The 15,002-nt window shown below is 40.0% G+C and overlaps 2 protein-coding genes across 2 annotated transcripts in view; both read right to left on the bottom strand.

Annotated features, from left to right (window-relative positions):
• The window catches only part of SP1 (Sp1 transcription factor), a 41,907-nt gene continuing 26,905 nt past the window's right edge, over positions 1-15,002 (bottom strand). The window contains exons 4-6 of the mRNA XM_036865583.1: positions 6,455-6,623; positions 3,375-3,574; positions 1-2,101 (exon numbers count right to left, since the gene is read on the bottom strand). Coding sequence (XP_036721478.1) covers positions 1,788-2,101; positions 3,375-3,574; positions 6,455-6,623 — 683 coding nt within the window. The 3' untranslated portion in view covers positions 1-1,787. The remainder of the gene's footprint in view (positions 2,102-3,374; positions 3,575-6,454; positions 6,624-15,002) is intronic.
• Positions 2,455-3,347, bottom strand: LOC118901869 (actin-related protein 2/3 complex subunit 3-like). Its single transcript, XM_036865584.1, is given in 2 exon segments — positions 2,455-3,004; positions 3,006-3,347. Coding segments are annotated over 2 exon segments (537 nt in total). The 5' UTR covers positions 3,258-3,347; the 3' UTR covers positions 2,455-2,719.

The following is a 15,002-nucleotide window of genomic DNA, read 5'->3' as shown; positions in this document are numbered from 1 at the left end:
TCAGATTAGGGTAATTTTTTATTGCAGGTCTCTTATAGTATTGGCTAACAGAAAACCTATCCCCAACCTAACAGATTACACACATACACACAGCCATTTCCACACTTCCTCACAGTGAAAAGCTCTCTGACAAGATACCAGAAGGTCGAGAGAGACAATGTTTTAATGGCTGGGCCTTGAGGACAACTCTGGTTGCATTTAAATCTCAGTGCCAAATGCACTAAGAGTTCCCTGCCGCTATAATTTTTGGATCAGTCTCTTCAGCAATCAGGCCACGGAGAAAGCAGGATGGTTTTTCCTGATCTCTCCTATAAACCACAGTGGTAAGACAAGATTTCTTTTTGTTCTGGGCTATCATTCCCGTGATCGTGTGTGCTTCCTTTCCCCTTAGGAACCACCCAAGGAAGAGTTAAGGGAAAAGATCAAAGAACCACTGCCTTGCCACTGGTCCATGCTCTGGAGTTTTGCAGAATGGAAACCCAGAACAGGTTCATTGGCTGATGCTCCTTAATAACATAATGGGAAAGAAACTACTGGGGATGTTCAAAAGAGGAAGTGTATTTCCTTTCAGAATGTGAACTCAGAAGCCCACACATCAAAGCTGAGAGCTACCTTGGAAGACAGTTGTACAAAGGTCCAAATAATCCACTAACTCCTGAACTGGACTACTTGAGTCACTTCCGCTTCTGAGCACATCATTTTCCTATTGAAAGCCCCTACCTATTATTTGACCATCTTTTCACAGTTTATATAAACTGATCCCAGATTATAACCTTCAAAGGGTCTCTTGTACAATTCCATAGAAGGACTTCTGATTCTTGATGCTTAGAGCAGCTAATGAAGAGAGAGGTGCCTTTGACTCTCCAGCGCCAAGAGGGTGCCTGCGTCAGTAGTATTTTGAACACTCTCTTCACAGCTACCTCAAGCATTCGCCTGAGCTTCAAGGCTTCTCTATTCTGCTGCTGGGACTAAGGACTTTAAAAGAATGACAGAAGTGCCTCATCCAGGGACCACTACCAAAAACAAAGCATGAAGTGATCAGGTGAGAGAAGGGGAGACAGAAATGGTTGAGTCAAGGAAGGAGTGCAAGAAGCTGATCCCAAATTAAAAGACAAAATTAAGAAAGGAAAACATTATGTATGTATATATAAACTAAAAGCAGAGCATATAAATGCTTAATCTGGTGGGAAGCCAAGACAACATCTATAGAAAATCTTGATGTGTCACAACAAGGCTCAGCCATAAGGAAATAAGGCAATATAAAAAAAAATGACCAAGTTATTTTGGTCACAGAATGGTCTCCTTCCTCCTCCCAGCCAACCCCTGCAAATGCATCTCTATATATCTTTTATATATATATATATATATATATAATATAGAATCTGTTTTTTGTTAAAAAGTATTTCAATGATCATATATATTTATCAAGGCATGATGGCTTTAGGAAAGGGGGGGGATCCATCATGGGGGAGCTGAGAAGGGAAATGCAGGAAGTGGAGGCTGGGGTAAGAAGTGTTAAGAAACTGTTTGGGGTCAAACAAATGCTCATCAAAGGGTGGCACCAACAGAATTTTCACTAATGTTTCCCACTTCAAGGAGGTACTGATGATACAGGTGGATGCCAGGACCCCATCTCTTCTCTTGTATCCCTCCCCCAATTCTTCCCACCACCATGCATTTTTAATGCCTCATGGCTCTCTCTCCCACATGTCTCTTGGACCCATGCTACCTTGCATCCCAGGGTTGATGGGTATGGCCCATATGTCTCTGGCCCCGGGTGCCTGATCTCAGAAGCCATTGCCACTGATATTAATGGACTGCAGATCTGCCACCTGCATGACGTTGATGCCACTGTTGGCAAGACGGGCAATACCCTCTGGACAGATGGCCTCCATGGCTACCATGTTGGTGGTAATGAGGGCCGAAGGGGTGGCAGTGCCGCTGCCTTCTGAACCTGCCCCACTGTCCAGGGGCAAAGTGCCCACACTTAGGGCTACACCTGGGCCTCCCTTCTTATTCTGGTGGGTCTTAATATGTTTTGACAGGTGGTCACTCCTCATGAAGCGCTTGGGACACTCAGGGCAGGCAAATTTCTTCTCACCTAGGTAAAGGAAGAGAAAGAAGATGAGAAACTCACATCTCAGGAAGTAGTGGTACCTTGTCCAATTCACTGCTTTCAAACTATATAAGGCAGAATAAAGCTAGTCCTAGAAGGTGATTACAAACAAGAAAAACCTGGTGACTATCTTTTGCCTTTTGGGGGAACAAAAAGTAAGTAAAGGCTGGGGAGTACTCAGAAAGGAAGGAGTATAGCAGAAAAGTAAGGCAGGACCTTCAAAATCCCACTCAAAAGCTAGCTCCTTCCTTCTTAAGGGTTTTCCAGATTAACTCCAATTCCATTTATGATCCATACATTCAGTTTCAAACATAAGTTGCTCAGAAATTTTAGTTATTCCATAGGTATATTTTGTGTATTTTTCTTTTTTTGACTTGAAATGTTAGAAATTTCTTTATTATTACTCAATAAGCACCAGCTTAATACTGCAGAAATTTCAAATCACTCCCCAAACCCAAATTCTTGATAAAGAGCTCTTTTAGTAAAGACATGCTCTCTTCTCTCCTCTGTATAAAACTTTACAAAATAAAGGCAAAGAACTGTGTACATCTTGCTGTAAATGCTGCCCATAGCTGTGGAGGCAGTGTCTGCCCAAGGCTCCCTTTACGGTCCAGGTCCTGAAAGACTCTTGTTCATGAACTGTCTCTTCGCAAAGCGAGTCCACCACTTGCTGGGTTTATCATCCTGAGGGTCAAAAACTTTCTCACAAAGTCTCAGTCCAGTCTCTTGCCTCAGCTGTTGTAAGTAGGCCCTCATCACTTCATCTTCCTGTTTGTTTGCAGGTTTGGCGTAAATTGCATTAAGTGGAAAACCAGGCTCTCCAGGAATGGGAAAATTAGTGATTCCCAGTGTATACATTTCTTTCTCGCCTTGGCTTTTAGAATTGCAATTTTCTGAGTTTCTTTAGACACTCAGAAATGTAGAGAGTTATATATATCAAGATCCTATCAGCTTCATTCTTAATTTCATAGTTTTTGAAGAAGACATTGGCCTTGAAGTAATAGATAGCTTCATCCACAATATCTGTATCTTTTGTCTCTCTAGGAGTGGGTCCTTTGAACTGACTTCTGATAGGCAACAGTGCCATGTTTCCAATGAGTGTGGTGTCAGGGTCCATGAGGGAAGAGTGGTAAGCCGGCATCTTGAAGGCACCCAGGTTTCAACCCCAATGAGGAGGATCGGGTTAGAGCACGGCGCTATTTTGTGTCTTTTTATTCTGGTCTATTACTACCTCTCCCTTCCCCAAGTTCCTGCTCACCTGTGTGTGTGCGTTTGTGCCTCTGTAACTCGTCCGAACGTGTGAAGCGCTTCCCACAGTATGACCAGGTACACATGAATGGCCTCTCGCCTGTATGCCAGCGCAAGTGTGCCCGTAGGTGTGATGTCTTGCCATATACTTTGCCACAGCCTTGCATGTGGCAAATGTGCTGTTTCTTCTTGCCAGGATCCCCAGAGCCCCTGGAAGAGAGAACACAACTATTCATCATTCATTCTAGAGACAAAAATTAAAGAATCACAAAGTATCCATCATAATTACTGGATCCACTCAAAACTAATCCAAAATTTTATTTAAAAAAAAAAAAGCCCTCTCTTTAGTATCAAAAGATAAACATTTAGTTGATTCGGATGTTTGATGTTTGAAGAGATAATCATTCTCAAGGTGACTTGTGAAATGTGAGAGGCATTTTCTTATATTTTTCGGAAGTTAAGTCTCAATACAAGCATTTTCCATGAGAACTACTGTGAATATGGTGACATGGTGATATTTTTGGCTGGGAACTTACTTAATGAACAAAGCGTCTCTCCATTTAAGCACCTGGTGGAGAACTTTAAAGAAAACATAATATTTTACAACTATAGAACTTTTCTCCTAGAATAAAGGTCAAGAGCCAAACACTAAAGATTAAAAGCTGAAAAGAGGGCTTCCCTGGTGGCACACTGGTTAAGAATCCACCTGCCAATGCAGGGGACACGGGTTCGAGCCCTGGTCCAGGAAGATCCCACATGCCGCAGAGGAACTAAACCCGTGTGCCACAACTACTGAGCCTGCGCTCTACAGCCCACAAGCCACAACTACTGAAGCCCATGTACTGAGAGCCCGTGCTCCGCAACAAGAGAATCCACTGCTATGAGAAGCCCACGCACCACAATGAAGAGTAGCCCCTGCTCACTGCAACTAGGGAAAGCCTGCGCAGCAACCAAGACCCAAGGCAGCCAAAAATAATTAAAAAAAAAAACAAAAACTGAAAAGACAGAGCAATATCAGAGACTTCAGTGGAAAAGGACGATGGGATGGATAAAAGTTAAAAGAGAGGAAATAAGGATCCTAACTAATTCAAGGTATGTAAAAAAAAATATTCCCTATATGGAGCAAATCCTAAGCTCCTCTCAGGAAATCAGTTCTGAAATGTTTTTGCCAAACCAATTTGTACCATGTGTGAACCATTAGTGGGCACTGGGGAGATTTCCAAGAGGGATTTTTCTTGGGTTTTAACAGCACATATTAGTGGGGCAGGGGGAGGGGGGAACCAACCATAATAGAAATGAAATCATACTGAGGTAGAAATCACAGAATTTCCTTCAAAAACTTAAATCCACTTTAAGCTTTGTGAGAGGGAAACTCTATTGTACTCAAGTGTTTCTGATTCAGGTTTTTCCTGTAATATAGGGTAACCTACAAAGAATTCAAATTATTTTTTGTTTTGGTACATTTATTTTTATGTTTATTTTTAATGGAACAAAACTTTAACAGATTTTTTTCAAAGGCATTTAAAAAACTACGTGGGGGCTTCCCTGGTGGCGCAGTGGTTGAGAATCTGCCTGCCAATGCAGGGGACACGGGTTCGAGCCCTGGTCTGGGAAGATCCCACATGCCACGGAGCAACTAGGCCCGTGAGCCACAATTACTGAGCCTGCGCGTCTGGAGCCTGTGCTCCACAACAAGAGAGGCCACGATAGTGAGAGGCCCGCGCACCGCGATGAAGAGTGGCCCCCACTTGCCGCAACTAGAGAAAGCCCTCGCACAGAAACGAAGACCCAACACAGCCATAAATAAATAAATAAATAAAATAAATAAACCCAAAAGTTTAAAAAAAAGAAAATGTTTTAAATAAAAAAAATAATAAAAAAAAAACTATGTGACTTTTGGGCTTCCCTGATAGTGCAGTGGTTAAGAATCCACCTGCCATTGCAGGGGACACGGGTTCGAGCCCTGGTCCGGGAAGATCACACATGCCATGGAGCAACTAAGCCCACGCGCCACAACTACTGAAGCCGGCGTGCCTAGAGCCCGTGCTCTGCCACAAGAGAAGCCACTGCAATGAGAAGCCTGCGCACCACAACGAAGAGTAGCCCCCACTCGCCGCAACTAGAGAAAGCCCACGCACAGCAATGAAGACCCAACGCAGCCAAAAATAAAATAAATTTATTAAAAAAAAAAGACCCAATGCAGCCAATAAATAAATAAATTTATAAAAAACTATGTGACTTTCTATTCTCCTTCAAAATCAGTGACTTGAAAAAAAGAAAGTAACCTGGAACTCTCCAGAGATAATACTGAATAGCCAGTACACTAATGAGAAAATTCATCAGAATTCTGTTCTGTAGGACATATTAGATTCCTTGATGGAAGAATTTTCTACCCAGAATAAGTATTTTTATCTATTTTGAGAGAAAAAAAGATTATGGAAAACTCATGATTTTTACACAGCCACTGTAAAAAATCATTACAGTAGGTATGTTTCTTTTTCTTTGCCAGGCTGTTTTATAAGCTATCTTGTTAGGGGACTTCCCTGGTGGCACAGTGGTTAAGAATCCGCCTGCGAATGCAAGGGACACGGGTTCGAGCCCTGGTCCGGGAAGATCCCACATGCAGCAGAGCAACTAAGCCCGTGCGTCACAACTACTGAGCCTGTGCTCTAGAGCCCGCGAGCCACAACTACTGAAGCCCGTGCACCTAGAGCCCATGCTCCTCAACAAGAGAAGCCACCGCAATGAGAAGCCTGTGCACCACAACAAAGAGTAAACCCCACTCGCCGCAACTAGAGAAAGCCCGCGTGCAGCAACGAAGACCCAACACAGCCAAAAATAAATAAATAAAATAAATAAATTTATTAAAAAAAAAAAAAAAGAGTTGAAAAGGATCAGAGCTGGAACCAAGACCTCATATACTGGAACCAAGACCCCATATATAATCTAATCAAAAGCACTGTACTATCTCTGATCCCTTTGCAACACTGCCAACACCTAAAAATTAAAAAAAATAACCCTTTCTTTTTACCTCCAAGTCTATTAATTTTTCTTCTTTATACTCTTAAGAGATTGGCTGAGTCAACTTACCTTCCTTCACTATCTTTACAGTAGGGGCAGGTGCATGCTTCCCGCCGGGTCCTCCGACCAGCTTGGGGTTGGGGATCTGGGCTGTTCTCTCCTTCCTCTCCGCCTGTTGGGTCATCATGTATTCCATCACCACCAGCCCCATGGAGGCCAAGCTGAGCTCCATGATCACCTGAAATTAAGAGAGTAAAAGGGTCAAGGTGGGAAGTAGGGGAGGTCATCACAGCCGCAGGCATATCAGTGACACTTCACTTTTACAGCACCATTTCTTCAAAACTTTGAAGTCACATTCACTGATACTGCCCATACTTGAAATCTCAAGAGTCAGAGTTGAAGAGACAAAGAGCCAATAAGTCTATGAAAACATGCTCATTCTCACTCAATTTTTAAAACGCAACTCTATTTATAATAGACTTGTAATTTTTCACCTACTAGTTTACAAAAAGTTAAAACTCTAATAATGCACAGAATTGGCAAGGATACAGGCAAACAGGCATTTTTATATACAGGTGGTGATAAATCAGTACAAACTTTTTTTTTTTTTTTTGGCTGTGCCGTGCAGCTTGCAGGATATTAGTTCCCCAACCAGGGATTGAACTTTCGCCCTCAGCAGTGAAAGTGCGGAGTCCTAACCACTGGACCACCAGGGAATTTCCAGTACAACCTTTTTGAAGGCCAATTTGGCAATATTATTAAAAATTTAAGTGCACTTCTTCAAAGAAGTTTCACTTTGAATCAGCAATGTCCTATGGATATATTCATGAGTACATAAAGATATCTGACAGTAATGTTTTCTGTAGCTTTATAATAACAAAAAACTGGAAAAAATCAAAATGTACACCACTGAGGAACTAGTTAAGTAAATTACGATAAACTTATGCAATGGACTACTATACATGCATTAAAAAGAATGAGATAAAGTTATGTACTGTTATAGAAAGATGTACAACAAATCTTATTCATTCCCAGAACTAAAGTGCTATGGAACCAACCAAATGGAAGTGACTAAAAATAAGACTTTAAGGGATTCCAAACTAGAAAACATACAAAACTGGAAAGAGGAAACTTCCTAAAATGAGCAAAAAATTGTGCTGAATATTCAGTGGGAAATAGTACATGTACATTATAAATTTTAACACAAAGAGAAAAGGAAAGAGCTGAGGTCAAAGTTAATTCTTTTTTTTTTTTCTTTTGGCCATGCTGCACAGCATGACAGAATCTTAGTTCCCCAACCAGGGATTGAACCCACGCCCCTTGCAGTGGAAGCACAGAGTCTTAACCACTGAACTGCCACGGAAGGTCCTCTAAGTTAATTCTGTGTAGCTAGATATACACCCCAGGAAAGTTTCGGTTTGGGATTGGATGCTTTTCAGAATGCTACAAAAGGAAGAAAATATCGTGCATACAATCTATTATGTTACTTGATGTCATTTCCTTTTAAAGATAAATTTGTGGACTTCCCTGGTGGCACAGTGGTTAAGAATCCACCTGCCAATGCAGGGGATACGGGTTCAATCCCTGGTCCGGAAAGATCCCACATGCTGTGGAGCAACTAAGCCTGTGCACCACAGTTACTGAGCCTGCCCTCTAGAGTCTGCGAGCCACAACTACTGAGCCCACGTGCCACAACTACTAAAGCCTGTGTGCCTAGAGCCTGTGCTCTGCAACAAGAGAAGCCACCACAATGGGAAACCCATGCACTGCAATGAAGAGCAGCCCCTGCATGCCGCAACTAGAGAAAGCCCACGTGTAGCAACGGTCCCAACGCAGCCAAAAATAACTAAAATTATTTTTTAAAAAATAAATAAAAAATAAAGATAAATCTGTCTGAATCACTATAATTTCTGTCCTGGTTAAATTAAAATAGATAAATGCTACAAAGCTCCAGGCCAGTGTTTCTCAAACTTTTTAAACTTGCAACCCACAGTTAAAAAATATATATACGACACTGTGACCTAGTATATAAACATGTAACTGAAAGAAGTTTCACAAAAAATGCTTACCCTTATGATAAGCAGGGTATTCTGAAATTTTCTAGACTCTATTTAAATTTTGTTTCCTTAATGCTGGTCATGACCCAGTATATTGATTTTATGAGTTACTAATGGGTCACACTTGACATTTTCAAACACTGCTCTAGGCCAATAGACAGAAGCAATGTTTTAAAGGAATAGATAACATTCTTTTCAAGCTTTCAAATCTACTATCAATAAGCATTCACCTATGAAAGCACCTTGTAAATAAGTTAATGACTCTATCCATATTTAAGATTCCAATAAATGGAGAGTGTTGAAATGGCCAGCTTTGTTTTATCTATTTTATAAAGAAGGAAACTAAATAAATGGGGTAGGTCAGACTTAACATCTAGAAACCTAGGCTCTTGACTTTACTTCTGTACCTAATTTCAACTCTTTTCAGCTCATCAATGTAATTTTGAGTCACAATACCTAATAAGCAGCTCTCTTTGTACTTTCTTTCTCACTCTACCACGTCTAAGCACCAGCTTATTGCATTAAAATAAATTTAATTTGAATATTTTGAGATTTTCATGATACTGGCAGAACTAAAACTGGGGAGTACTGGAGTACAGGTTAAGAACAAGTTTTTTTTGTTTTTTTGTTTTTTTTTTTAAAGCTTACCAGGTTCAGATTATTGCTAATCATTCCTAGCAGTTCTTACTTTATTTATTTATTTATTTATTTATGGCTGTGTTGGGTCTTCGTTTCTGTGCGAGGGCTTTCTCTAGTTGCGGCAAGTGGGGGCCACTCTTCATCGCGGTGCATGGGCCTCTCACTATCGTGGCCTCTCTTGTTGCGGAGCACAGGCTCCAGACGCGCAGGCTCAGCAATTGTGGCTCACGGGCCTAGTCGCTCTGCGGCATGTGGGATCTTCCCAGACCAGGGCTCAAACCCATGTCCCCTGCGCCGGCAGGCAGATTCTCAACCACTGCGCCACCAGGGAAGCCCAAGAACAAGTTTTGAAGTAAGACAGACCCTAGATAAGAGTCCCTACACTATGATTTGATTAGCTTTTCTGGCAGTGATCAAGTAACTTCTCTAGTTATTAATTTCTCCATCAGTAAAACTGGGATGAAATATTAACAATCTCATAAAGTTATTGTGAAAAACAACTGAAATAATACATGTAAGGCGCTTAGCACACTATCTGTCACATAGCAAACATTCAATACATTGTAGCTATTACTATTAGGAAAATATCTTGTGGAAAAAACATAGTGAGAAATCATGGAATAAGATACACCAGTATTTCATTTAATCATTCCACCTTAAAATTGTATGTGTTACTGAGTGGAAACTCCCCCTAGTGGGGATGGAGAATTTATCCTTAAAATAAGCCAAATAGCTCAGCAGACAAGACAGGATGCTAGTTAGTACTGCCAGTGGTTACCTACTAAAAATTACCTTCAGAAGAGAAATTTATAAAACTGTAGATCCAGCTATCTATAATAGGTCTTTAGAAATAAGACAAAACTGTGGTGCATATCAGCAGATCATCTTCTTTGATCTATTTTCCAAGCTAACCTAACTCCATTAAAATTTGAGAAGCAATCCATTAATCCCCAAAGTTCTCCCTTGTCCCAATCAACTGGAAAGAGGCAAATCTTTCTCCACTTTATTGAAATATAACAGTAATATTCAAGATAGGCATAATACACTAAATAGGGACACAAAAAAATACTTAGATATCAGGACTACTAAAACTAAATCTCTAACCCTCTTTTCAAATTCTTATGAAATGGACAGTCAAAAATTAACATCCTCCTGGACCCCCACAATGATTTCAAATTTTTTTAAAATAAGAAAACTGAGAATGGGCTTAGATAAAATGAACAATTTTGAATTTCATTTAACAAAAAGAAGGGATAAAATGTCAACAAAGCATCAACATCAGACCAAAATCTGTTTCCTGCCTCTTTTAATAACAGTTTTAGAAAAAGAACAGTTTTATCTTAAAATGTGGCACTGGTTAAGCAATGAAATAAATTAAAGATTTTCCTTTCCATGATTAAAATAACTGGTAAACCAAAGGCACAGTTTAACGACAGTCTTGCCCAACCCAGTGGTTGCCTCTAGCATCAGTTTCTGAAATAGCTATGGCAGTTACACACTTTTTTAGTTTCCTCAAAGTGAAGAAGTGTGCTGAAGTCATGAACTTTCAAGACCACCACATGGTAAGTCAAACACCCTATTCTTCTCTGAGAAAAAACTTGGGTAATACTAAAATAAGATGAAATAAGAACCTCCTCAATAATTTTCAGAAGGGTGGTTCCCATACACTTCCCTATTTATCTGCTTTCTGAAACGATTTTGGGAACACTGTGTTCTTTAACTTTAATTCAGTAAGTATTAATACAGTAAGACTAAAACTTTAAAACTATACCTATATTAAACACACACTGGGTTTTCTGAATATGTTTCAGTTTACACAACAGATTTAATTCAAAGAAGCATATCTCAGACCACAAAGTGTTTGTGTCTTTTCAGCCATGTTGAAACAGAATATTGGTAACACCACTTATGCCTGAGGAACAGGGTATCCAGAATATGGCCCCAAATCAAGAAATAAAAACGTCTCTAAGGACTTCCCTGGTGGTCCAGTGGGTAAGACTCTGTGCTCCAATGCTGGGGGCCCAGGTTCGATCCCTGGTCGGGGAACTAGATCCCGCATTCCACAACTAAGAGCCCACATGCTGCAACTAAGACCCCGCATGTTGCAACTAAGACCCCGCATGTTGCAACTAAGACCCGGTGCTGCATTAAAAAAAAAAAAAAAAAGTCTCTAGTAACAGAAATAGATGATTCACAATACATAGGGATCCAGGGATTGAACCCAAGCCCTCAGCAGTGAAATTCCTAACCCCTGGACTGTCAGGGAATTCCCCTTTATATTTCTAAATAATAATAATTTTATTAATCTAGTTGCCCAGTCCAAACGAAGTATATTAGAGGTAGCAAATTAGAGAAAAAGGAATAGAAGAATCATACCTTTAATGGCACAAAAACTGACAACTGGGAGTGATATATATAAATGACCCACAAATCCATCCCTATATTGACTATTTGGTTACTCTTGAAGTACAGTCTAATGTAGAAGAGATAGGATAAATGCTTGATTCTGTCAATTAGTAGTTTTTAAAATAATGAGTTGGTTTCCTAGACTCCTTAAAAAGTGACTAATGAGTTTTCCTTTTCTTAAAAATCAAGTTTCTTGAGATACAATTCACATACAATAAAAATTCACCCTTTTAGTAAGTTTAGACCAGGGTTCTCAAACTGGCACCATTATACTCCGCAGGAGACATCTGACAATATAGGCATTTTTGGCATCTAGTGCTGCTAAATATTCTACAATGCATAGGACAGCTTTGCTCCTCCCCGCCCCAATAATTACCTGGATCAAAATGTCAATAGTGCTGAGGTTGAGAAACTATGCTTTAGATAAATGTATACAGTAAGTAATGTAACCACTAATAAAGCACGATACAGAATATTTCCACCACCTCAAGTAGTTCCCTTAAGCCCCCCCCATAGTCAGTCTTTTTTGCACTGATACAAACTCATGGATTTAAACATATTTGATGCTTCAATCCACTGCAGTTATTATTCTTACTGATGCTCAAGCTATCCTGCACTTGGCCACAGAAACATCAAGTTGGCTCCTTTGTTCTTTGACAAGACGTCTCACGTTTGATATTAATTTTCTGCTCTAGATCTAGAATCAGCTATTTCTTCAAGTATTCCTAGTTTCTTTTCATGGGAAATTAGTATTCAGGTACCGTAATCTGGTCCTCTAGTCATTTTAGTTATTTGAAGCTCTAGTAGATTCCACAGAAAGGGATCATGTGAACACTATTTCCTTTATTCTTACATGTTAGTGATCTTTATACTTGGAGGTCTATTTGTCTGAACAGAAAATTCTTGGTTGTTGTTTCATTTCCTTGATTCTCTTAAATGTTAATCCATCGCCTTCTAACACTAAACATGCTGTCAAAAAGTCTAGTGAAAATCCATTTTCCTTCATTTGTAAGTGATTAGGTCTTTTTTTGCTAGGATGCCCAAATGTCGTTTTTCTTTAAAGTCCATCAGTTTTAATAGACTATGTCTCAGTGTTGGCCATTCTGGGTCGATTTCCCCAGGCACATTTTTAAATTTTTAAAATAAATGTATTTATTTATTTAATTTTTTTGGCCTGCCTTGGGTCTTTGTTGCTGTGCACCGGCTTTCTCTAGTTGCGGCAAGCAGGGGGCTACTCTTCGTTGCGGTGCGTGGGCTTCTCTTTGCGGTGGCTTCTCTTGTTGCAGAGCATGGGTTCTAGGCGCACAGTCTTCAATAGTTGTGGCACGTGGGCTCAATAGTTGTGGCTTGCGGGCCCGAGAGCACAGGCTCAGTAGCTGTGGCTTGCAGGCTTAGTTGCTCCGCAGCATGTGGGATCTTCCTGGACCAGGGCTCCAACCCGTGTCCCCTGCATTGGCAGGTGGATTCTTAACCACTGTGCCACCAGGGAAGTCCCTCCCAGGCACATTTTGGGAAAGTTTTCTTTCTGTCCCATGCATTTGGCTGTTTTCTTCCTTGGGAACTTTGTTCACATGAATGTTGGTTCCTCTTTGCCTATATTTTGTATCATTTCTTCTCAAACCCCTTTACTTCTTCTTTTTTTTGTAATATTTATTTATTTATTTATGGCTGAGTTGGGTCTTCGTTGCTGCACACTTGCTCTTTTCTCTAGTTGTGGTGAGGGGGGGCTATCCTCCATTGCGGTGTGTGTGCTCATTGTAGTGGCTTCTCTTGTTGCAGAGCACGGGCTCTAGGCACGCGGTCTTCAGTAGCTGTGGCTCACAGGCTCTAGGGCGCAGGCTCAGTAGTTGTGGCACACGAGCTTATTTGCTCTGCAGCATGTGGGATCTTGCTGGACCGGTGATTGAACCCATGTCCCCTGCATTGGCAGGTGGATTCTTAACCACTGCGCCACCAGGGAAGTCCTTTTTTTTTTTTTGGTTTCTTTTATTTTAAAAGCTTCCCTCTTTCTATTACATATAAAAAATTAATTGCTTTACTTTGTGTTTTTTGAGTCATATTTGTTGTCATTACTTTATGTTCCTTTTATTTTCATCTTTATTTCTGAAATGATTTTTTTCTCTTATTTCTAATTTTTTTGTGTGGTCCATCAGTTCTCTTTTCAAATTCTCCTTTTCTCCAATCACCTCAATTCTGAGATTTTTCTAATTAGAATGTAAACTTTCTCTCATAACTTCCATCGTTTCCTAAATTAGCTCATTTTCAATTTTCATCTGTTTGGTGAGCATGTCTTTCCAGGAGCCTTCCACTGCCTTAGGGAATTTTTCTGCTTCTTTCTGTTGTTGCTATTGCTATCTTTTGCTAATAGTAATTTTACATGGATTCAAACTCATTTTTAAACTTAAGTGAGTTTTCCTGAAATTTTATGAGGAAGGGGTATGAGCCAGGATGGGTTTTCTAAGCTTCATGGCTTTAGAGATTTTCTCTTATTTTTGAAAAGTGATTAAGAAACAAAACACAAAACAAAAAACATATAACTCTTCCTTCTTTCTACCCCTCTGCTCTTTCTCTGACTTTTATCTTGTCCTTTTCTTTGTTCCTGTCTTGCTCAAAGTGGATTCTACCCCTAGAAGTTTCCCCTCAGTGCAGTTTTGCATTAGAACTTCAGTTTGTTAATTTCAAAAGTTGCCACAGTTTATCTCCATTCCCTCCTACTCACCCTCTAAGGGCAGAATCCCTTCCCATTTTCAGTTACTGTTCTAGATGTTTCTCCGGTGAATACCTGTTGGTGATTTAGAGGTTCTCCTGTTCTCAGGGCCATCAGAAGCCTTGTTGCCTTCCCTCTGCTTCCTTCCCTTCACAAATGCCAATAATCAAAGATCTACAGTTCATTGTAGATATAAGGTTTGATTGTAAAGTTTTTGGTTTTGCTGTCCTAGTTTCTCTAGCTATTGTAATTTTTTTGTTTTGGAACAATTTTAGATTGATAGAAACATTACAAAGATACTTCAGAAAGTTCTTGTATATTCTTCTTCGTTTAATGTTAACATCTTACATAACCAAAGTACATTAGTCAAAACCAATAAATTAATATTGGTACAATACTAGTAACTAAACTGTAGACTTTACTTGGATTTCACCAGTTTTTCACTAATGTCCTTACTCTCTACCAGGATCCCATCACAATACCACATTGCATTTAATTGTCATGTGTCCTTAGGCTCCTCCCATCTGTGACAGTGTCTCAGTCTTTCAAGACCTTGACACTTTTGAAGAATACTGGTTGGTATTTTGTAGAATGTCCCTCAATTTGGATTTGTCTGATGTTTTCTCATTAGACTGGAGTTATGGGTCTTGGAGAAGAATACCACATAAGTGAAATGCCCTTCTTATCATATCATTTTAAGAGGTACATGATATCAACATACTCTGTTTTTAGGAGGAAGATCCAGGAAGATTTAAAAAGCTGGCTGCCATTATGTTCCCACAATTTTCAGTAAATAATCTTTTGAAAG

Source organism: Balaenoptera musculus, chromosome 10 (assembly GCF_009873245.2).
Source record: "Balaenoptera musculus isolate JJ_BM4_2016_0621 chromosome 10, mBalMus1.pri.v3, whole genome shotgun sequence".
Taxonomy (NCBI): Eukaryota; Metazoa; Chordata; class Mammalia; order Artiodactyla; family Balaenopteridae; genus Balaenoptera; species Balaenoptera musculus.
The sequence above is the reverse complement of the archived record's forward strand: the minus strand, read 5'-3'. Positions and strand labels throughout refer to the sequence as shown.